The 22,585-nt window shown below is 38.7% G+C and overlaps 3 protein-coding genes across 10 annotated transcripts in view; all 3 read right to left on the reverse strand.

Annotated features, from left to right (window-relative positions):
- dip2bb (disco-interacting protein 2 homolog Bb) overlaps nt 1-5,085 on the reverse strand; it is a 65,676-nt gene extending 60,591 nt beyond the window's left edge. For 3 of the 5 annotated variants that reach the window (XM_030134662.1, XM_030134659.1, XM_030134661.1), the window contains exon 1: nt 4,807-5,085. In XM_030134662.1, coding sequence (XP_029990522.1) covers nt 4,807-4,891 — 85 coding nt within the window. In that variant the 5' untranslated portion in view covers nt 4,892-5,085. The remainder of the gene's footprint in view (nt 1-4,806) is intronic. The other 2 variants (XM_030134660.1, XM_030134658.1) reach the window with 1 other exon arrangement.
- A 159-nt stretch (nt 5,086-5,244) lies between these two features.
- Nucleotides 5,245-13,123, reverse strand: atf7b (activating transcription factor 7b). Of its 4 annotated transcripts, none has more exons than XM_030134663.1 (12): nt 13,016-13,123; nt 12,016-12,077; nt 11,453-11,549; nt 11,158-11,291; nt 10,914-11,039; nt 10,651-10,808; nt 10,031-10,127; nt 9,794-9,913; nt 9,469-9,618; nt 9,058-9,246; nt 7,302-7,407; nt 5,245-7,155 (listed from the first exon to the last, which is right to left on the reverse strand). In XM_030134663.1, the coding sequence occupies exons 2-12, from the start codon at nt 12,061-12,063 to the stop codon at nt 6,920-6,922; spliced, it is 1,461 nt and encodes a 486-aa protein (XP_029990523.1). In that variant the 5' UTR covers nt 12,064-12,077; nt 13,016-13,123; the 3' UTR covers nt 5,245-6,919. The 4 variants fall into 4 exon arrangements, with proteins under 4 accessions (XP_029990523.1, XP_029990525.1, XP_029990526.1 ...); XM_030134665.1 differs by lacking the exon at nt 13,016-13,123 and adding an exon at nt 12,834-13,008; XM_030134667.1 differs by having other exon boundaries at nt 7,013-7,182; nt 13,016-13,122.
- Nucleotides 13,124-13,514: 391 nt separating this feature from the next.
- Nucleotides 13,515-22,323, reverse strand: LOC115419504 (la-related protein 4). Its single transcript, XM_075353474.1, is given in 17 exon segments — nt 13,515-15,895; nt 16,242-16,402; nt 16,491-16,619; nt 16,726-16,784; nt 16,787-16,865; nt 16,867-16,887; nt 17,064-17,115; nt 17,267-17,482; nt 18,763-18,863; nt 19,310-19,522; nt 20,238-20,291; nt 20,699-20,776; nt 20,778-20,813; nt 20,969-21,072; nt 21,258-21,394; nt 21,698-21,941; nt 22,179-22,323. Coding segments are annotated over 16 exon segments (1,677 nt in total). The 3' UTR covers nt 13,515-15,895; nt 16,242-16,393.
- Nucleotides 22,324-22,585: the final 262 nt, after the last annotated feature.

Genomic DNA, 22,585 nt, shown 5'->3' on the forward strand with positions numbered 1-22,585 from the left:
ATTATTGTGTTCCTCATGCTTAATAAAGTGTAACATGATACTAGTTTTTATTCTTTTAAAGCAACACTGCAATGTCACAGTCTCATGATTTGTGTTTTTCACTATTCTTTTTCATTTTTGCTATCTTCACATTGCTCACCTTTGTGCTCAGTTCAGATTTATTACTCTGATCTCAGTGTCTGCACCCAGCGCTTATACAGTCATTTATAAGGTGATATACAGTCAGATGTCCCCAATCAACACAGCAGTGTGGCAAATATCAGTCTAGAGTGGTGTTGCATGGGTTGTTGCATGAGTTTGGATGTGACAGCTCAGACTGTGGTCGGATTACAAAACATCAGACTTGTGTCTGGCACAGGACCACAATGGAAGTGAACCAAATATTCAGACATATTCTGTATGTTTAGTGGTTTTCACACTCATGAGGAAACAAATCTTAGCCACATATAAGCAAAAAATAAAATAAAACTAAAAAATAAAAGATATGAGTCAGAAAATAGCCTTAACCCATAAAGACCCAAACAGCCACCTTTGATCAAAAGCATCTACTGATCTAAACTGTTGGTCCACTAATCCTATCAATACATTTAAATAATTGGTGTAAAACACAGTTTATCACCTTTTCATGGTCATCTTATATGACCTATTTGGACGTTCAGAGGCTCCGTAGTGAACGTAGAAACACTGTCATCTTCTACAACATTGATTCACCAGTGAAATCCATGGGGTTGGATCAATGACAGTGGATGGAGATACTGGGTTTATGTTCAGTTAATGCTATATTGTACTGAAAAAGTCTCATTTTCTTCAGTTTTTTTCCTGTTTTTTTTTTCACTGAAAAAAAGCAAAATTCAGAGGATAATATTATAATAAATGATGATAAATCACTTAGGAAAGGTGAAATAGAGAGGAAAAATTCATTTGGCAACTGCAACAAAAGTCACACTGGGTCCTTATGGGTTAAAGGAAACTATGTGAAACTATACTGTCAATTCACCTCTTAAAATCATAAAGTTTTAAGTGCAGACGGGAATGGAGAACCGGTTCCAGATAACAACCGTTCCAAACTGTCTGATCCATTGAAACTATGTATATCCTTTGACAAGATCACAGATGCATAAGAGCATATGAACAATAACATCAGCTTTTGTCATCTGTTCACTGTCAAACTAGACGCTTAAAATAAGATGGAGTCATAGCATAGAGAAAGAAATGGTCCACAGAGTGGCTCAATTCATGACAGAAGATAAGAAAAATACTAGTTATGCCTGTTAAATTATTATTATTAAATGATGATTTAAAGTATGGGGGGAAACACCAGCAATTTGCTAAAATGTGGGCTTTAATTCAACAAATGTCATATATATATATATATTTTTTAATTTCCTCACACTAAATTCACCAGAAATTAAAAAAAAAAAAAAAATTATCAGATAAGTGGAATCAATTATGGTATTAGTATATATTAAATTGCCACTTCCCAACTATAGTTGTGAAATGAACTACCTTAAGAGTGACAGAAGGAGGGTGAGATAGACAGATTAACTCTACAAAACCTCACCCACCAGAGATGAAGTTACAGTCAAAATGAAAACAGTGAACTGCAGGGACAGTCAGAGCTCAGGTTATCATTAGGCTTCTAATAGACTTGACATACATTCATATATTTGCAGGTGTTTTATGGACTGTGCTGAATTACACTTGATTACACAGCAATTTCCCATCATGCACTGTGTCTCACCTATGTTAAATGAGTTGGCCACAGAGCGAACAGTCCCTCTTCTATTATGCTCCTCATTATCACACTGTTAATTGGAGTGTGCTATTAACCAGAGCACACACTCGAGAGGAGCTCAGGCCGAAGCATGATACAGTCGAAGTCTGCAACACTCGTTGATTTAGATAAAGCAAAAACTTATCAGCAACAACATACTTTTAAGGTTAACTGATACCAGACCTACAAATAGAAAGTAGGCTACTATAAGCAGCGTGATTGTTTTAAATACACATTTTATGTACTGGTGGAATATGAATAAGTGCTTTATTCACTTAACTATAAATCTGAGAAACTTGTACTTCACTTGAGTATCTCCAATTCAGACACTTTTATTTTTCTACTCAGCTACATCTCAAGGACAAATACTGTATTTTTACTTCACTACATTTGTCTGGCAGCTTTTTTATTCCCTTCCTGCCCAGTGTTGACCACGTGTCCTAAACACATGTTTGTGATCAAATGAAAGATGATGGCTTCTTTTATGGATTGAGAGAACTGTCCCCCTTCTTAAGTTAAATAAGCTCTTTAAAACCCTTTTGGTTAAGCTCAAAAATACATTTTTACAGAGCTGAAAACAGTCCCATGTTATATTCTTTTTTAAGAGATATGTGGATGTCACGGGACAGCAACACTACAAACATGTGATGATGTTATATTACATGGTAATATATGACGCATTGCTGTAAATGAAACCACCAACATTATTAACAACTAAGTTAAATGAGCTGAACCTTAAACATCCACATCAGTACAATCCAACACACACACACACACACACACACACACACACACATTAATGAAGCAATAATAATAAACCAAAAACATCATATATAATAATAAAACACAGACAGGGACCATTTTATTACACAATATATAGTTAACCCATAAAGACCCAAACATCCACCATCTACCAAAATCATCTACTGACATAAACCGTTTAATCCCTGTTGATCCACTAATCCATGTAAATAATTGGTGTAAAATACAGTTTGTCATCTTTCCATGGTCATCAGATATGACCCATTTGGACGTTCAGAGGCTCTGTAGTGAACATGGAAACCCTTTCTTCTACAACATTGATTCACCAGTAAAACCCATGGAGTTGGATCAATGACAGTGAATGGACACACTTGGTTTATGTTCAATTAATGATAGATTTGACTGAAAAAGTCACTTTTTCTTCAGTTTTCTCTATTTTTGGATATAATAATCCTCAACTTTACTCTGAGCCTTTATGAACATCTACATGATTAGTAAATTAAATCTAAGAAAATACCTGATTTTCACTGAAAAAAACACAAAATACATAAGATAATATTACAATAAATGGTGATAAATCCCTTAAGGATGGTTAAATAAAGAGAAACATTTATGTGGGAACTGACACAAATGTCACACTGGGTCTTCTACGTTCCATTGTGCTGATGATACTTGAACACTTCTACTTAAAAGTTATGAATGCTAAACTTTTACTTTTAGTGGAGTATTTTCACAAAGTGGCACTTTAACTAACTAGAAGATCTGTATTCTTCTTCCACCTGTTTTTACATACAGAAATTTTGAATAATTACTTTATGGGGCGGCCATGGCTCAGGTGGTGGGGTGGGTCGTCCAATAACTGAAGGGTTAGCGGTTCAAATCCTGCTCTGTCCATGTGCTGTTCTGTCCTTGGGCAAGACACTTCACCCTCCTTGCCTCCAGTGCCACTCACACTGGTGTATGAATGTTTGGTGGTGGTCGGAGGGGCCGTAGGCGCGAATTGGCAGCTTGTCCCAGGGCAGCTGTGGCTACAAATGTAGTTTACCACCACCAGAGGGGGAATGTGAGAGCGAATGAATAATGGATCAATAATGTAAAGCGCTATATAAAATCCAATCCATTATTATTATTATTCAAGCGTTCAAGTTAGTGTACTTGGTCGTAAAACTTATCCAGAGTTGTATGGACTCTGATCATGTTTTTTTTTTGTTTGTTTGTTTTGCACTTTGTATTCTTTTTGTGTGTTGCTGCCTTGTGTCTTTTTAATCTGTGAAGAGTTTATTTGTTTTTTGTGTGTTGCCGTCTTATGTCTTTTTAATCTGTAAAGCACTTTGTGATGTTTTCTCTGGGATAACTGCAATATCAATAAATTTTACTATTTATTATTAGGAAAACTAAAATAGCTTAAACATAAGATGATGCCAAGCTGCCACCCTCAGCTATTTAATATGATTTAAAGTTTCCCCTGTGTTTCTCCGTGGGCTGGACAGTTCCAGGTAACTTCCTACAGAACAGGAAGGATCGTGGTTCAGTCAAGCACCATGAGCATCATTAGTGGCCCCATACATCCTGCTGCTTGGCTCTCAGAGAAATATAACATTACTCATCCACCCCCGGGCACCTGAGAACTGCACAGCACCAATCAAGCTGCGGCACTGTGATTCACAGTGTGAGGAGGAGACTTGCATAACAACAAGCACCAATATTCTCCTTTTCCACAGTCAGTCTGAGAAAACAAACAGTGAGTGCTCCATGGCTGTGAAATGCTGCAGTTTCAGACTTCAGGAGCAGATGAGCATAATGTGGTGCCCACTAATGTCAGGGGCTGCAAACATGTATACACACTTAAGGCCTGAGGGATGGAAAACTTGACCCATTTTCCCAGACAAGTGCTTACATATATATATCTATCACAATATGCAATGTATGGATGTGTGCAGCCTCAAAGTGTGGATAAAAAACAGAAAATGGAGGAATAAATGACTAAAACGTGGCAGATGTCATACATAAACAGCCATCTGTCAGTGGCATATGAATGCAACCGAAACGAATATGTGGACTAAAAGCAGCATAGATAGTTGATGGAGGAATGACAGCTTTAGAAAAGGAGGTCAGTGTGTTTGGATGATTGGCTGTAGTCGTGTCCGGATCCACCGCAAAGGGAAGATCCCACGGACGGCTTCACCTCGTCCCGATCAGCACTTTAACTTCCGTGTGCAGTCACGAAAGCCTCGGATGTAAGTCTAAAAGCCGCAGTTCGGAGCTCTTACCTTCGGAGAGCTCCAGATCCAACTCCGCCAGCTGGTCCCTGACCTCTTTAGGCAGAGCCGACAGATCAACACCGCGGTCGGCCATGGTCGGAAGCACAGCAGCCCTGCCTGCGGGATGGCTCGGATATTTCAGATGACAGCGGGTACAATCCGAAATGAAGCTTTAAAAAAAAAAACAAAAAACCAAGAATCAAGATGCGGTGGTGTTTACTCCATCTCCGTGACTCCCCGACACCGCCATGACTGTGGGAGATGGAATAACTCACCAGAGGAGTCTGTCAGTCACGTGACCCGGGCTGATGGTAATTGCTGTGACAGGACGGAGGGATGAAACAGACTCTCTGCTCCCTCTGCTGTCCTTTCTTTTTACAGCTGGGAGGCAAAACATCCATTCACCTGCCATCCCTCCCCCTCAGGTGAAAAACAACACATCACCTCTGCTTTCTCATAAATTTATTTTATTATTTGCCCAAGACATCTTATCCATTAGTTGAGACTATACACAAGTAATTTTCCCATCTTGAGGCCTGAGTATTTGACAAACTCCATCCGTACACATATCTTCTGCTTGTCATGTGGTTCTGTATAACACAAACACATCTACTCTTTTGCGCAAAATAAGAAGACATACTATCACATGATGGACAATTCCCGCAAAAATAAACATGTAAAACATGTCTTAAAAAAAAAAAAAAACAACACACACACAAGGTGGCAAAATAGGGGAAAAACAAGTTGATAGTCTTGGAAATATAATGTGTTATAAAATAATCTGCATTTCAAAAGAAGCACCTTGCACAAACAGGTATCATGTCTACTTCATAATACAAGACAGCATTTCAAATATTAGAAAACATCCGCGACTAGGCCGTCTGTAGAACTCTATAGATGTGAGCTAATCACCGATCTCATTCATTTAAGAATACTCATCTTCACATTTTCTCTGGTCGTCTCATTACTTGAGCTTTCAACAGAAACACACCGAACCCCTTTCAGTGGCTGGGCTAAACACGTCACCTAAATGCAAGAAGAACATTGATATTCAATAGAAAAATATATTGCACTACTCTTTCCTCAACTGAAATGCCTGGATAAATGATTTAAAATCTATTCAGTTTGATTATCATTTAAAGGCCATCTAAAGCTAACTGTTTCAAGTGTTACATTAGGACTGAGGATGGAATCCTTACATAACAAATTTTGCATCAATAATTTGATGGTTTAAGAGACAGAAAAAAAAAAAAAAAGCGGATCAAAAGACAGTGATAGTATGATGAAGCACAAACAGTGGTAATTCATCAGCCTTGAATAATTCCATGCAGTCAATAGGGTTTTGATACATACACTAATGTAATGACATCCATTCGAAATAGGTTAAAACAAATGGTAACAATTTCAGGCACACACTCACAGGGTAAACTGTGTTCACATCTACAGTTTGGTTTGTTATGCACTATAATGACATGTATGTTTAGGGAGAACTAACTCAAAAAGAAAATACACATAGAAAACTGAAGAACACATTGAAAAGCAAACGAAACAGAAAAACAAAAATACTTTCCAGGTTGACTTTTACTGCAATAAGCACAACCTTGCAACAATCAACAATCAGTGTCAGGCATTAAAATTTTTTCTTACAAATGAAAAATACATGATATCTTACAGTAAAGCAGCCTGCCTGGAAAGTATTAAACCTCATCACAGCCCAGTGTGGACCAGAGTTGGACTAAAGCTGCATTTTAAAGTAAATTGAAAATAAAAGATGATTTTGAAATAAAGATCTTCCATTCATACTTTTCATTGCAATCGGAAACCTTTTCCAACTGTCATAAAGAAACAACCCCAAACCCTGCAGAGTGAGTGTCCGACGTGGTATTCTTATTTACAAACGCAGAGTGATGAGGCTTCTGTGAACAGGAAGCCTGCTGGGAGTGGAGGGTTACGGAGGCACTGTGCCGTGTCGGTGTGTGATTATCATTGGCTGTGAGGGGAGGAGAGAATCTTAGTCTGGGTTTGGGGGTTAAGAGAGGATGGGTCCCTCACTCGAACACTTTGCACCTGTCCGGCCTCCAAATGCCACTCAAAGTTTATTCTGACTACCTGCATCAGCACATCATCTTGGGGCTGACTGTGACTGCGTTGCCATGACAACCCCTCCCGGCTGGCCTGACCCCATGCCGGCCAAAACTGACATGGCCACGGCCTCTGCAGCACGGACGCTCATTCCGTTGATGGTGGCTCCTGGGCTGGAGACAGAGGCAGGTGGCGATGGGCCGTGCTGGATGACCGCCGCCGGGGAGCCGATGGGTTCGGTGGAAGGATCCCTGGAGGTTTCATCTCCTCCTGCAGCTAGAGACAGAGAAAGAAACATTCACCCTTAGAGAGGTGAGCGAGTAAAAAGAATACATTAGATGGATGAGATGATGGATGGATCCTGACAAAACAATGACACAGTGGTGGAAGCCATTTGTCCGCTCGTGACTTTCAATAGATACCTAAGAAAGCTGCTTTCTTCTGCATGACGGTGACAGGGCAGTCTTTGTGGGCCAGGAGGAGCTGCTTCAGCTGTGCCACCTCATTCCTCAAAAGTGTTACTTCATTCTGCAACACAAATTGTAATCACCTTCATGTCAAAGTCTGGGCAATAAAAACTATATTAGTTCACTTCATCAGTAAGGTAAGAAAATGGCTTGATGAATCAACTTATATTTACACACATATATATGTAGATAAATAACTTATATAAATCAGTTCAGTCACATGAACAAATCAAATGTTGTCCATCACCGGCTCAAACAGTTCATCACACAGTAGTGGAGAAAAGTTTTCAGACATACTATAAGTTTACTAAATATGATGCTGAAAATAAATATGTAGTTGTAGTACATTTTTAAGGCCACTTCCAACTCTGAGAATCACGTTTTCATCTCCTATGAAATAAAAAATGGTTGTCCTAGTTTAGCCATAGGCTTGACAGTTAACTGTCATTTTATTTATATAATTTCACTCAGCCATTTGACTCTTTGTTCATGTAATGCCGCTACTGTAAGATAAACCTAATAATAGTTTATTTATACACATACAATTCAATTAACAAAGATAACAGGCATTATTTTCATTGAATGAGGTGCTCAATGTGATAAAAATGTAAATTGTATTTCTAATTTTATTTTAGGCTTTGTGACCAAAAATGCATTGGGGGTATTTGCTATAGTTAAAAACTTTAATATACAAGAGAAATGACCTTTAAAAAATGCACCAATTCAATATGAAACTGTAAAACTGATGTGGAATTAGTTTAATCTGGCTTTATTTACACAACTGAATGCAGACAAATATTGCAATTGTGTGAAATAATCACACAGTGCATGCAATAGTGGAAAAAGGTTTTTGGACACCCTAATTTTTTTTTTTTTTTTTAATTTTATCATGAAATATTTGCTGAAAAATCTTTTTAGTTTCAAAAGGTGTGGTTGTATCAGACAGACCCACACATATGCAAATAATTTTTCTGGTTTATGGTTAACTAGGAAAAAAAGGACAAAACTAAACTACTGACAGTTTCAACATGCATTGTCCTTGATATGTTTCAAGGGCCATTATCTCACTAAAACATTTAGTTTTGACCTTGACAGAACAGTGCATGTTCTGAAGGGAGGATGTGGGTTTGGAGGATGGCACAATACTTGGCAGAGTTTAATGACTTAAGAGTAATTCTTAATGCAATATATCACAAACACACAGGGTGTTCAAAAACATTTTTCTAACACTGCATCGATGATGAAATCAGTAGAATGCGCTGCAAGTGGCACACAAGCATGTAACGTGTGTTGTTCAAGTGCACTCTGCTGTAGCATCATCCAGTGAAAGATGAATAAAACTGGTTTTATGTAACACAGAGTTGCATCATACACAATCTGCACTGCAAAATATCAGCGAGTCTTGAACAGTTAAAGCTAAGCCTGCTATTCTGAGGCAACTTCATGACACTGAGAGGATTTACTGCTTATAAGTATATTAAAATGGAACATCAGCCAGAAAAATACTGCAAGTACACATTCTGCATTGATGGTTCTGTGTGAGAGTGGGTCAGGATCTTCATTAAAAAGGCCATTAAAGGTAGTGATAATTATCGATTTTGATTGGAACTCACACTCAGAAAGCTAACAAAAAAATACCCAAAACAAACTATCAAGACTTTTCTGCAAGTGGTCTGAGGCTGTTGAAATAATCCTGGAGTGACAGACTGACCGTCAGCGAAACATTCATGCTGGCGAGATCCTCCGCTTTCTTCTCCAATGAGTTAACCCACAGCTTTCGTTTCTGCCTGCAACGAGAGGCGGCTGCCCGGTTTCTTTCAAGGAAACGTTGCCTCCTCTCATCGGGGTCCATTTCTGAAGCACGTCGCCGTCGACCCCCTGTGGGCTGGGCAGGGGACACCTGGGAAATGTAGTGGGGATGGGAATGAATACATTTAGGTGAGTGCACTATCCAGCACCTCTGCAAACCCATACAGTACATGTGTATAAGGTAGATCTTAGGTAGAGAACTGCAAAGTGTCAGGTACATTCATGCCTGTTACTGGTGTTTAAGATGCTGCAGTCATAAATGACTTCATATTTTGTTATGCCTGATGTCTAATCTTGTAAAAGTATATGGTACCTGTGGTTGGGCAGGTGATGGTGCATCAGAGTTTTGACTGGGCTGTTGGCTCTGTTCTTGTCTCTGGGGGACAGCAGGAATGGACCCTGCACCCCCACCAGCACCATCTTGTGCTGCTTGGCCCTGATGAGTTAGAGCTGCCTTCAGCCTCTGCAAAGACACACAAGCACATTCCCTGTAGTTAATTTATCTAATGCTGATACTCATGATGAAAATGGGGCATCTGCAAGTTTGCAATAGTAATTTTAATAATATAACAGATGGGTTTATATAAATGAACTTACTGGAACTTTAGAGTAGCTATCAGTATGACTGATCATCTTACCATCTTGGTTTCAGAGTGCAGACTGTACCCAGATGGAGAGGACGATCCACTGCTGGCTCCACCAACTGGAGGTCCAGGGATACCAGGGATGTTAGGCACTGTGTTCACTGGCCTTGCAAGCTACGCAGGGCATCAAATACCCAAAGAAAGACAGAGAATGAAAAAAAATCAATAGTATTAAATTTTATAGTAATGTAGTATTGTTAGTATTTTAAAGTTCTGAAAATGACAACTTACAGATATCACTGAGGTCATCTGCACTGGACTAGGTAAGAGTGGCACTGTCTGCCCATTGGGAAGATGCCTCACTAATGGATAAGAACTTGTTGGGGAGCTGTTGAGGAAAGGACAACACTTGCACATTGCTGCTTTTGTACCCACTGACCCAGCCTCTTTAATGCAAAACATACAAGTAATCTCATGTTCCTGTATGAAAAAAAAAAATCAAATAGAGCATCATCAGTTTCTGCAACATGCCATATTTTTACAAATATATATATGGATGGGTTTGCAATTTTTAGACATCCAACATAAAAGTCTCAAAGGTACAGTGCCAAAACTGCTAGCTTACACCCACAATGCTGTTAGATCTAAGTAGGATGAAAGAAAAATCAACAGACCTCAAATGCAGTCTTGTTATCCAGATCTGTCTAAATATTTAGCTTGTTAGAAATGTTTTGTTTTATCTAATTTTGTCTCGAAGTCACAAAGTACTTGAGTGTTTTCATTTTTCTTTTACTAGATTACAGTTAAAAGGTAAAAATGAGTTAATCTAGACTGTTTAACTCTGTAAGTCAGTCAGTCACATACTATTGTCCAACAAAAAAAATGCATGACTATACTGCAGTGCATTTTACCTGAGCTGTCTGTTGGAGGGTGGAGCTTGTGTGATGACAGATGTTGGAGATGGCAGAGTTGGATGTAGTTGATCATTACTCAAGTGAAGAGGAAGAGACCCTGGACGCACAATAGTTGGAGTAGGTGCCGAGCTTACCACAGGATTTGTGACAATCTCCTGTCCATAAATAAGATAATAATAACCCATTACTTATTTTCTACACGTTTTGTCTTCCCAATCAGATGTCACTTCACTTACACCCTCCTTTCTCTCTTCTCTTACCCTTGAATCTCTACTGTTGTCTGACATGCTAGATGAGGAATCTGGACTTCCTGGAGGGGAAGAATCCACTTGTAAGGGACTATCATCCTCATCTTTTGCTTCAGATGGTGTTTGTAAAGGTGCACCCTAATATGCAAAAAGAAGATCATAGTCTTTCAGATCATTTGTTCACACCCTACATTACATTAAATGGCAGGCCAAAGAAATGAGTAATGTGCCAATAAACATTTTAATTGTTTCTTACTCTAGCCGGGTTTTTTGTCCTTTGCTCATCTTCGTGTGCTTTGCAAAACTCTTGCTCAAAAGAGTTGGCTAACTCATTAAATAGTCCAACCTCCTCACAATTCTTAAGGAAACGTGTTGGTGTGGGCGTCTGGTCTAGAAAAATATATACCATATCATTAATGGAGATAGTACTGTCTGACTAAAGTAATAAAAGAAGCATATCAACACAGGTCTACACAGTAGCGACATCTTGAGTACTTTCCAGACCACTCCAGTTCCACAATAAAATATGCTTATAAAGTTAATGAAATTACCTGCAATGATAACAGAGTCTGTTCGGGCAGGACCAAATTTTAATGTCATTTCATGCTTGTGTTTGTGGACAGACAAATGATCTTCATTGGTGAATCTCTGAAAAATATAATCAAGAGACATTAAAAAATGGTCGATGAGCATTAATGTATGAAATATTGAGTATAGCATAGAGTCTATCTAAACAGTGGCATATAATCAACTGTGCCACTATCAGGATTTAATTATAGTGGAAAAGGTAAAAATAATAGCACCTGGTAAGCAAGACAGCTGGAGGCTAAGTTGTAGTCATTCCACTATATAATTTGATTAATTTCAGATTTCTATGAGAGATCAAATGAAGTGCAAAGGGGAAGTATCATTTCAGTTAATACATCTTCCTTTCCCTTTTGGACATGTCATGGACATGGAGACTTATTTACTTAATTATTATATGTTTCCTGATCACTCTTGTGTTTGTTCTCTTACTCTTATACCACATGTTCCACGATAATAAAACTAATCTTACATGGTAACAAAGGGAGGCATCGGACACATGTAAAAATGAATGTGTTAAAAGTCATACCTGCCCACATCCTGGGGCAGTGCATACGAAAGGTCGATCATCCCCCATTTCGGAGAAAAAATCTACAAAATAGAGGGAAAAAAGAAAAAAACAAACAGTTGTTTATGAGTCATTTTTTGAAAATCCACCTGAAAAATAAATGACTGACGCTTTTGGTTTCAAGTCTGTTATTGCCAAAGAGTGAGTGGCACAGATTGCTTTAATAGGTTAACCATACAGATCTAGGTGTATAGAAAACACTCACTGCTCTTTGTTTGTGTAGACTTATGTTTACCTAAATAAACACGTAACCTCTGTCAACATGACACGACGCTGTGCACATGTGGACAATTACAATCTATATTAGCGCCATTAAAAGCATGAGATCACACGTTATCAAAACGCACATAACATGATAACACGAAGTCCAGAGACAAGTGTTAAGGAACAAATACATTATAGACCTGTTGACTTAGATTCAATCTAAGAGAAGACGCAGAGATAAAGGCTGGTGAGCTGGTTATCACTTAGGTCGTCCAGCTTTGTAGCTAACTGGGTGGCTTCGGTTAACCTGTGGATAGGTAGCCTTATGTGCAAATTCTCTGGCTAGCTCCGACTCTGTGGGAGATGGGCCTCTGGTTAGCAAAACCTCATCTCTAGCCACACCAATACATTGTGTTTTCACATCCTGACAGTTGTGCCACTGCATCAAACGATAAGTGGAACATCATTGAAACGTATTATAGACAAAGGGTGAGTCTCATATGACAAAAATATCCAGCACAGTTGCCAGACACAATACAGCTAAGCTAACGCTAACGGAGGATTCGCTAGCTTACCTTAGGAGTACATTAACAGGTCTGCCAACTTCGTGGCTAATCGTTAGCAAGCTAACGCTGAAGAATGCTATTCTCATAAACTAAGCGACGATAACACGACCATACTACATGCTGTATGAATACTGTATGGTTGTATTAAAAAGACACTGAGTGCCTGATGAACCGAATGTTAGCACACTGACCCGATGTTTAAACTGCCTCTTCACTCCCCTCCCTGCTCCGGACAGTGCTGCTGCTGCCTGGCCGTTGTTGACACTCTGACACTTCCATTTAGGAAATACCGCGAGACTTAAAACTTGGTGAGTCTTACGTAACGCGATTAATGTTGGAGAATAATGTAAACATGACGACAAAATGAACAGATATTCTCAAAAAAGATAATGATACACTGACATTGACATATCCCTATGATTAGAGATCATGTCAGCAGTATCAGATTAAATCAGTTCAGGTCAATGTATCTATAAATCTCTCTCTATATATAAATATATACAGTTACGTGTATGTGTGTATGCATGCATACAATTACATAATATTTTACACTCTGCAAGCAGATGGTGTGTTGAGGGTGTTCACAATCCCCATGACCATGAGGCCAGGCAACTCAAAGAACATCTCTGAGATCACTTCTATTCACTGTATGTGCAACTGCTTTTATGCCATACACAAATATGAGTAAAGTCTGTTTAAAATAAATCTTTAATTTCATAGCTCAGCTCAGTAATAATGAAGTGATAAACCAGTGGTCTACAATGGATAAAATTTCCATTTTTTTCTTGTGACAGTGATTGAGATTTTTCTGAAATTACAAAGGCAGCCAACAGTCAATTATACAATACACACATTAGACAGGAACAAAGCATGCACACACACATTTAGTCCCATTTCAACCAGCCCACAGATGCATCTACAATAAACTGTGCACTCATCTACTAGTATCAGTCATAAAGTGATTTCTACCAAGTCTTACTCAGTGATAAACTGATGTCCTTGTACCTTTTATACTCGAATAGTGAAGGCACTGGAGGTTTGGATTGAGAAAACTGTTCCATGCACTCCACAGCAGAATCAGTCTGCTTATTCATCTTAATTAATATTGTCAGAAAACAGACACTGCATAAAATGAGAGTGAACCAAACTAAAATATTGTACACCAAAGGAAATGCCCTATACGGTAAGGAGTACTTAAATATTTATCTAAGGTAAAGTGTTTAAACTGACTAATGCACAAAAAGCAGTAATTACTTTTTTCTAACTCATTCTTTCAACACATCAGAGATTATGCATATGAAAGAAATCACAAATCATACACGGTTAAGCACATGCTCAGCAATTTGGACTCCACTATCCATTTTCCATGATTAAAAGACATATGATCAAAGCACAGTGTATTTACAGTCACTATTATGCACTGCTCAATGTTGAGCCATGAGTGGCTGTACAGATGCGGACTCAACTCTGTGAGTACACGTAGAACACAACTAAGAGACCAATAGAATTTCTCAGATCAGCCTACACAGCTACTTACATATTGTACAGAAACACATATTCATGGACAGAATGTTAAAAACAAAACCATCAAAGAGGAGGGGAAGCAAGTACATTATTGAACCATATAAAAAAATAAAACTGTATAAACACAAGAAATGCTACAACCCCCCCCCCCCCAAAAAAAAAAAAAAAAAATCATCAAGCTCCCATTTAGTTTTACATCAAAGAACATGAATCTGAAGTCTTGTGTCCAATTAAAAACAGATAATACAGTTAAATGGAGACACTGGCTGTGGTACCCAACAATGAACAGCTACTGTGATCAAATAAAAAATAATCATCCCATGGTTTCCTCACATCATCTATGTCTAAACTTCACACAAAGAAGCTACTTAAAACCGATAAAAAAAGCAGATTAAGTTTACTCTAAAATCCTTACTGTAACTAAAAATAGTTACATATTTTTAACTTGTTCTTTGAAATTACAGACTGGAGCATGTCAGATATGCATGTCTTTATCTGGAGTCCAAGTTCTGCAAAGGTGACATAAATTATCATCTACGTAACACATCTAGAACAGCATTATCACCATTTCACAATGAGATCCACAATCAGTCCAAATGACTTCTAAAATGACCAGCATCAGTTTTAAATTACATCCCAAAGCCATGGAAATGAAGTTTGAACATCAGTTCCACCACCAAAAATAATCACTTCTGTAGTTTTACCACAAAACCACGACTTCTTTTCTGCCATGGATTAATCAGCTTCCTTTTCATTTTTCTCTTGATTCTCAAAAAAATACACTGGCCTGAATCTCATGCACCAGCCACCTAAAGAAAGATAATTAGATATTATAGTTCAGGATGCTTAAACTGCCTGAATATTTTACTCATCTACCTCATACAGTATTTCAGATATGAAACATCAGAACTTGTCTCTCAACCAAAAATTGCTACGCGCTCTCAAAAATAATGCCTGCGTCAACTTTTGACAATATAAGTAATCATAGATCAAGGTTTTTTTTTTAAATTCACCCTAAAAATGCAAGTCTGTATGCAAGGGAAACAATCTCAAAAACATAGTTTCTTTGTCACTCAAATGAAATATAATCATCTGCTTATATACATAAAATACATTATATATTTACATATACATTGTCTCCATCACTTCAAGTTCATATTTTATTGGGTCCCCCCCTTTACTTTGGGGACCTGGGGAAATGTTCTGTTCCTTGCCACTTCGTCTGGCTTCCCTCTGTGATAAAAATTGGGGTTTGGCCGCTATTCAGGCCTCTCTGACGTTCCCGAATCTTTTGCCCCCCAAACCCGGCTCTGTCTGGGGCCATTTGACCCTCTGAAGGAACGTAAAGGCCGACGTCCATCTCTGTGTTTTTCTGATTTGTCCGTTGTGTGCTTGTTGTTATGGCGAGGCTCCTCAACCCTGTTGACCTTGAGCTCCTGCAGGGGTTGGCTGATTGTTGAGGAGGGGGAGGAAGAGGGCGTTGGTGTGGGTGGTGGGTCCTTGGCAAGTCGCTGGCACACCTCTGCATAGCTGAGCTTTCTTTGCTCCTGAGAATAAAGGGCAGGATTGAAAAGATAAAGGGTATATAAATTAGCATGAAAAATTAATACTATTTATTCTCAGTTACAAAGTAACACATAGCCAAGGTTAGTGAAACAATATTAAAAATGGTTTTCCAGTTCTGCTTTGGAAATAAAAATGGCAAACAGAGGGGTGGATGGACAGATAGACTGAACACTATCAAGTTCTGCATTGTACATTGCTATGAAAATTGCTATAATACAAAAACAAAAGTTGGCAGGTCTTAAAATGACTAATGAGTCAGTAAAGAGCTTCAAAAGTATGTTTTCTGTGAGCTTATGTGACAATTAAAGTAAGGCTAGCAGGCCTTACTGGTTCTGAGGTGGAAGATGTGGCAGTTGGATCAGACCTGGCTGCAGGTGGAGGTGTTGTCCTGTGAAACTGTTGTAGAGAGAGCCTGTGGTGGCGAGGAGGCGTTTCCCTTGAGAACAGGAAGATTCAGCTCTATCCTCTTCTTTCCTTGCTCACAAAAACTGTATGAATAAAAAAAAAAAAAGGAAACATAATTTTCCATCTATATAGTTTTAAAATAGCAAATAAATTAACATGAAGCATCTCTACCTTGCAGATGATGGCACCACATTTGTGTGTTACTAGAGTGGGTTGAACAACTGGGACCACAGAATCAGGCTGGCTCTCAGAATCTGAGACATTTGCATTCTGAGTCTCTTTAACCTCTTGGCTCATAGCCTAAGAGGAAAAAAACAATAGGATTTTAAAATGTGACTACACAAAGACCTGTTAAAACAATCCAGCTACAGAGGAGTAGTAGGTTATTATAGTGTAAATTGTTCACCTTGTTAGTCGCCCTTAGGCCACGCACTACATCAGAAAGACGCATCTCTGGCGTAGTTCCCCTTTCACAGTGACCACGCACCCCGGCAATGGAGGAAATTGGAAGATGCCAGGTCAAAAGTTTGGTGGAGGTGCTTTAACCTTCTACTGCAGGGACAGGTCTCTGCATATTAAATTCAGTGAATTATAAATTTAGCAATGGAACAATGTATCATCAGACAACTTTTGACTAGGAAATACTAAGTGGACCACTAGCTCTACACCAGAGGGTAGAGGCTTACTTTTGTGGGAAATTTCCATTATATTTCAAGCAGAAAGGTTAAAAGAATAAAAACTAACCGCAGTAGGCTCATCTTCTCTTTTTCTTCTCATTCCGCTATGGTTAGTTCTCCTACAATAAACACACTTGTTAACATTACATTTAACAACATTACTTTGATAAGGAGTGTATAATTAACCACAGCACATATAAGGTGACAATTACATTGCCCTTGTCACCTTTTGGTCATAAATTTTCATCTTAAATGAGAGAAGTCACTCACCTGCCACGTCCACTTGTGCTCAGATCTCCATAAGGAGCGGTGATCTGTGGAGAAATGTCCTTATGGTTGAAGGAGTGCAGAGAAACTGACTCTGAGGTAGAGCCAGAAGGTGATCCGGACATGTGGGGGGGCTGCGGACTCAAGGGACCAGACAGGGCATCCACCAGGCTCCCTGGAGGCACCTCACCAGGTCTAGGGTGACCCTTTACATTGTTTCTACACATCAAAAGAAAATATCAATGATACCAGATAGGCCTGTAACAGTACACAAAATTTTTCGGTTCGGTATGTTTTCGGTTTTCAAGCCACGGTTCGTTTTTTTTTCGGTTCGGTACGGGAAGAAAGAAAACCCCTCAAATGTCTATTAATGCATTTATGAATTTTTTAACATTTTTCTCCCCAATTTTTGGAGACAATAGAATATAGAAAAACAGAATAATATAATTCTGCTGCTACCAAATCAAATAGAAAATAAATTATTAATATACTAAATGTGTTTTAAACATTAGTATTGCGCTTTTCCCTGAAGTAGTTTCGAACAAACAAGAAAAATCTAATCACAGTTTGGTCAGTTCCATTCTGCATAAAAATAACAACATACATTAAACAATACAAATAAATAATAAATAATAAAAATACCTAATAAAAATTCCTATGAAGTGCAACATTAAGAAGAGGAAAACTGTATTATGTTTAAACAAACTGAAGAGAATCTTTGACAACACAATGAACCAAATTATTTATTTTAGGACAGAGAACAAACTGTTTAGGACATTGTGTGTATTGTGTGTGCCTGTGTGCACGGGGATTTTTTTTTTTTTTTGTCGGAGCCGGGGGGGGGGGGGGGTGGGGGGGTGGGGCGTGCGCATTTATATACCTGAGGGCTTGGTCCATAACTAACGTAACGACCGCTGTCGTGAAAATGAAGTGAAACTTTAATACGTTTCAACGTTGTTATATTCCTCATTATACAGCGTGCGTGACAGACAGACAGACAGACAGACGCACACAGAGCTAGTGTAAGTGTTTTAGAACTACCGTAGTTCATAGGGGCCAAACAATGTCCGTCTTATTAACGTCTCTTTCATCGTTGTTGTCTTTCACCTGAACCTGAACTGATCCAAACTGAACTGTACTGATGGTGGAGGGTCTTCAGTCTCTTCCTTCCAGGTTCACATCATATTTGTTGTTTTTTCTTATCTTAAATCAGCTGCTATTTCATATTTCGGGTCAATGTGTGCGTCCTTCCAGATGTCCGTGTGAAACTTGCGTGGATTTAAGGTTCCACATCAAACGACGTCTTTCGTTCCTTTTTCTTTTTCTCATCATACTGTGCCATTTCGGTACAGCTGTGTACTGAACCGAACAGGTGTGTACCAAAACGGTTTGGTTCGGTATGTGTACTGTTACAGGCCTAACACCAGATTACACACTGTAACATATACACAGGTTATGTCAGCAGAGGAACAGATAGAGATCCATTTAATAACACCTACCGGCTCCTCACTGGTCGTTGAGCATTTACAGAGCTCGGGTTTGCTTTGTAGTTCCCCGGACTGCTGTAACCATTCACAAATCCGCCATTAGGGAAAGGTGCCTGACAACACACAAACACAACGCAGATTTACAACATATTAACTGTCCTGACGCAAGCTGTTATCTAAACACTATATAATTCAATTTAATTATCACATGCAAGTTATCAATATGCTCACATTTCTTTTTTGAGATGCATCCAAGCAAATATCCAGGCATTGGTACCAGTGTTTTGTAAAACCTAATTGGCCAACAGCCAATACTTTTCTTTTAGTCTACTTTACTATTACAATATTTAGTACCCCTCCTCTGCAGGGAAGACAAGAAAAAAAAAAAAAGAACCATTTTAGAGTTTTTCAATCTGCGTAAGCACAGATGCACTTCAGCCACTGTCAGAGAGTGGCGTGTTATTTGTAGACAGGTGATATCATCATTGCATTCCCAGAATTCACCCATAATTAAAACATCTGTAATAAACACTGAAGAGTTTTAAGCAGAGGTTCTCACCAGTGGCGTTTCAAAGTAAGGCATGGGCGAGGGGCTCCAGGTGGGGGACACCACAGGATACACTGGGTACTGCTGCTGAGGACTATACATCTGCTGCATGTAGACAGGGGTGCCAAACTGAGCCTGTGGCTGGGTATGCTGACCATACACACCAGACTCGACACTGCGGAAACCACTTTTACCGAAAAATGTGTTTATGGCCTTTATGCGGGCCTGCAGGAGATAATATTTGAAAGCAGACAATCAGTTAAGCTCATATGCGGAATTTTGAGACATGTGTGACAAATATATAACGGTCATTCTTCCATTCCCCTCAGATCTCATAATCTCACGGTCATTAGGCCATAAAACATTGCACTGACTAGGAGGGGGGAGAAGAGGGAGGGGGGGTATAGTATGACAGAGAAGGAAAATGAAGGAGAGACGTAAGGACAAGATTTAAAGAAGGGGTTACAGATAAAAGTTCCTCCCAGCCAGCCACAGTGCATATGGGTCCTTCCAAGCGCGATACTGATCATCACTGGGGATTAGACAAGCCTGTTAACATGTCAGTAATAAAAATACACTGAACAAAAGAGCTCCAAGTCCACCTGGGAAAAAAAAAACACTTTTTTTTTTTAGATACTTGAAACAAAAAAGTAAATGGCACATTATGATAGGGCGCAGCAGTCAGTCTGTCTGGAGATATCGAAGTGCAACAATTCAAATACTGCAGCTAAAAAAAATACTTTAAAAAACCTAGCTTAAAATCTCCAATATACAAAACCCAAGTCACTTCGGTTACTCAGCCTTAGGCAACAGACTAGCCTGAAGTGTCAGCTTACACTAGTCCTGTGGTAACACACGGTGTGCATGGGCTTCAAAATGTGGTAGTAGCATAAAACATACAGTACATTTACTGGGTACATATTTTAGGTTAAGAACTTACCATTATTGGTTTTCCCTGAAACATTTTAACTTCCTCTCTGAGGTATCTGTAAGCCTAAAAAGGAATGAAACATTTACAAATATTAACACCATATAATCTTTTCTCCTTGTCAGATTATAAAGAACATTTTCATACATTTTCCCCCATCACTCATTGATATTTCGAGTAAAACACCTTACACCCAGAAAAGGGTTGAGGGTTTTTACCTGATTCCAACTGTCAGAGTAAAATGCATACCAATAAGATTGGGGATTCGTGTATTATTAAAATAGTAGCATGCTCTATACAAAGCCATGTGAAATGGTTCAGTCATAAAGAGGTATAAAGACAATGAGAACAATTTGTTGTTGGCAAAACAAGACCAAATATGTGCATTAGTAACAAATGGTTACGATTAAAAATGTAGTAATAATAGACATTATGGCAATTCATGGCATATTTGAAAAGGTGAAGAGACTTGCCCTTAAGTGCATCCCTAGCGGAATTGGAAATGTTATGTACCAGTTGCTGTTGTGTGCAAATTCAGCACTCAACACTTTTTGGACAATTTTCACTCTTAAAAAGAGCCTCCACTTCCTGTGAATAAAATGACGTGATGAATTACCATCTGGTCCACAATAATAAAGGTCACAGAGACAAGTAGTGCTTATCAGTGCAATAAAATAATAAAACTTTACTTAAGTGAAATGACAAAGCAGAACATGTCGTTTTCACTATAGCAGTACCCTTACCTCAACAGGTGTCGTCTCTGGCACCTCTCTCAGAATAATGATGCAGCGACTGTGATTCGGTCGAACCTTTTCACCAGATTCATCCACTTGGACCATAGGAGAGGCTGCAAAAAGAGATAAAACTTAAGTTCAAGTGTCTTCCTAAAAACCCTATAAAACTTAAGATCACAAACTCATGGAACCACATGTTGCGCTGTCACAATCTAATCTTTTGCCACTTTTGCTATGTTTTAGTGGGTGGAAAGGATGGCACTTATAAATAAAGGGAAACATGACATATTATTAGTACCTTTGAGTACATCGAGAATGAGATCCATGTCAGTGGTGAGGGATTTAATGTCCTCCATGCAAGCAATGGTCCAGATGGGCACAAACTGATCACTGTCCATTTGGGATATCAGGTACAGGTCCTTAGATAGGTTTTCCCTGTAAACATCCACAACAAGGACTTAACTACAATTTAAATCAAATCAGCATGAATAGGGGGGTGAAAATTGACATGTTTACATAAACATTACAACTACCATTACTATTACCAACTGATTTTATTGCTGGGAACAAAATATGCTTTCTGGTCTTAAACAGGTTCCTCTTAAACAATAGCTTACTAATCTCCTTACTTTTCAGAATGTTTTTACACCTGGGTGACAGGTTTCAAGAACAAGAATTTGACACTTACAAGTTGCAATTATGTGTATAAAAAAAGACTTTACATGCTATCCATCTTACCTAGAAAAGCAGAACTCGAGTTGTTTCTTCAGAGATTCTCTTAGACTCTCTTCAGACATTGGCTGTTCCTTAGAAACATCATCTTCTATGGCAGTGTTGTATTGTGGGTCAAAGACTAAATACCCCAAGTCAGGGTAGTCTATATCATTCTTAATGCAGTCCGTGGGTACATGGTCATAGTTGGAGCCCTCAGGATATTCAGTGCTGTAAGCCTTATCCACTGAAGAGGAAACATCTGCGTAACCTAACAGAAGAGGCAAGCAGTAACACAACAGTTGTGAAATAATTAATGTATCCAAGCTTTAAACAAGCTTTGTGGTTACTGCGTAACCTTAAGGACAAGTTATGAGATGTAGCATGTCTGAATGATAATCTTGGCAAGTCATTAAATATTCTGTACATGCAAACACATGTCTGAGCTACCTTCACACCTATGTCAACAGAACATCTGTTGATGTACTGTAGCTGTAAAGATTCATACCATCAGTCATTCCACTGAGAGGAGGGCAGGTCTGCAGCCAAGGTGAAACTTCTGTCCCCTCTGACATATCATTTTGGTGGACAGGGATCTCCTGCCAAACTTTGGCATTGGGGTTCAGACCTGTTCCCTTTGTAGTGACCTGCATAGTTATCAGAATAAAAAGCATTTTAGAAAATACCCAGAGTACACACCTTGCAGTACAAAAAAAGCACAATAACATTATGTGATATTGCCATTTTTTATTTAGAAGCATATGCATCATGGCATGTGGAGTATATAAACAGTATTACAGTATGAAACCCAACAGTGCTGACAAATTTGTGTTCAAAACTACAATGAAATAATCACAGACCGCTGAAGATAAATGGACCTTTTTCTCTCATGTTAAAATTGTTTAAGTCCAATTT

This window comes from Sphaeramia orbicularis, chromosome 5, assembly GCF_902148855.1.
Source record: "Sphaeramia orbicularis chromosome 5, fSphaOr1.1, whole genome shotgun sequence".
In the NCBI taxonomy this organism is placed as follows: Eukaryota; Metazoa; Chordata; class Actinopteri; order Kurtiformes; family Apogonidae; genus Sphaeramia; species Sphaeramia orbicularis.

What these genes read in the sequence shown, in the direction of transcription:
- atf7b (XM_030134663.1), bottom strand. Translation starts at nt 12,063, where the DNA reads ATGGGGGATGATCGACCTTTCGTATGCACTGCCCCAGGATGTGGGCAG. An exon ending in CTGCCCCAGGATGTGGGCAG is followed by an intron (nt 11,550 to 12,015) that starts GTATGACTTTTA and finishes TATATTTTTCAG; the next exon opens with AGATTCACCAATGAAGATCA. An exon ending in GCATGAATGTTTCGCTGACG is followed by an intron (nt 7,408 to 9,057) that starts GTCAGTCTGTCA and finishes TTTGTGTTGCAG; the next exon opens with AATGAAGTAACACTTTTGAG.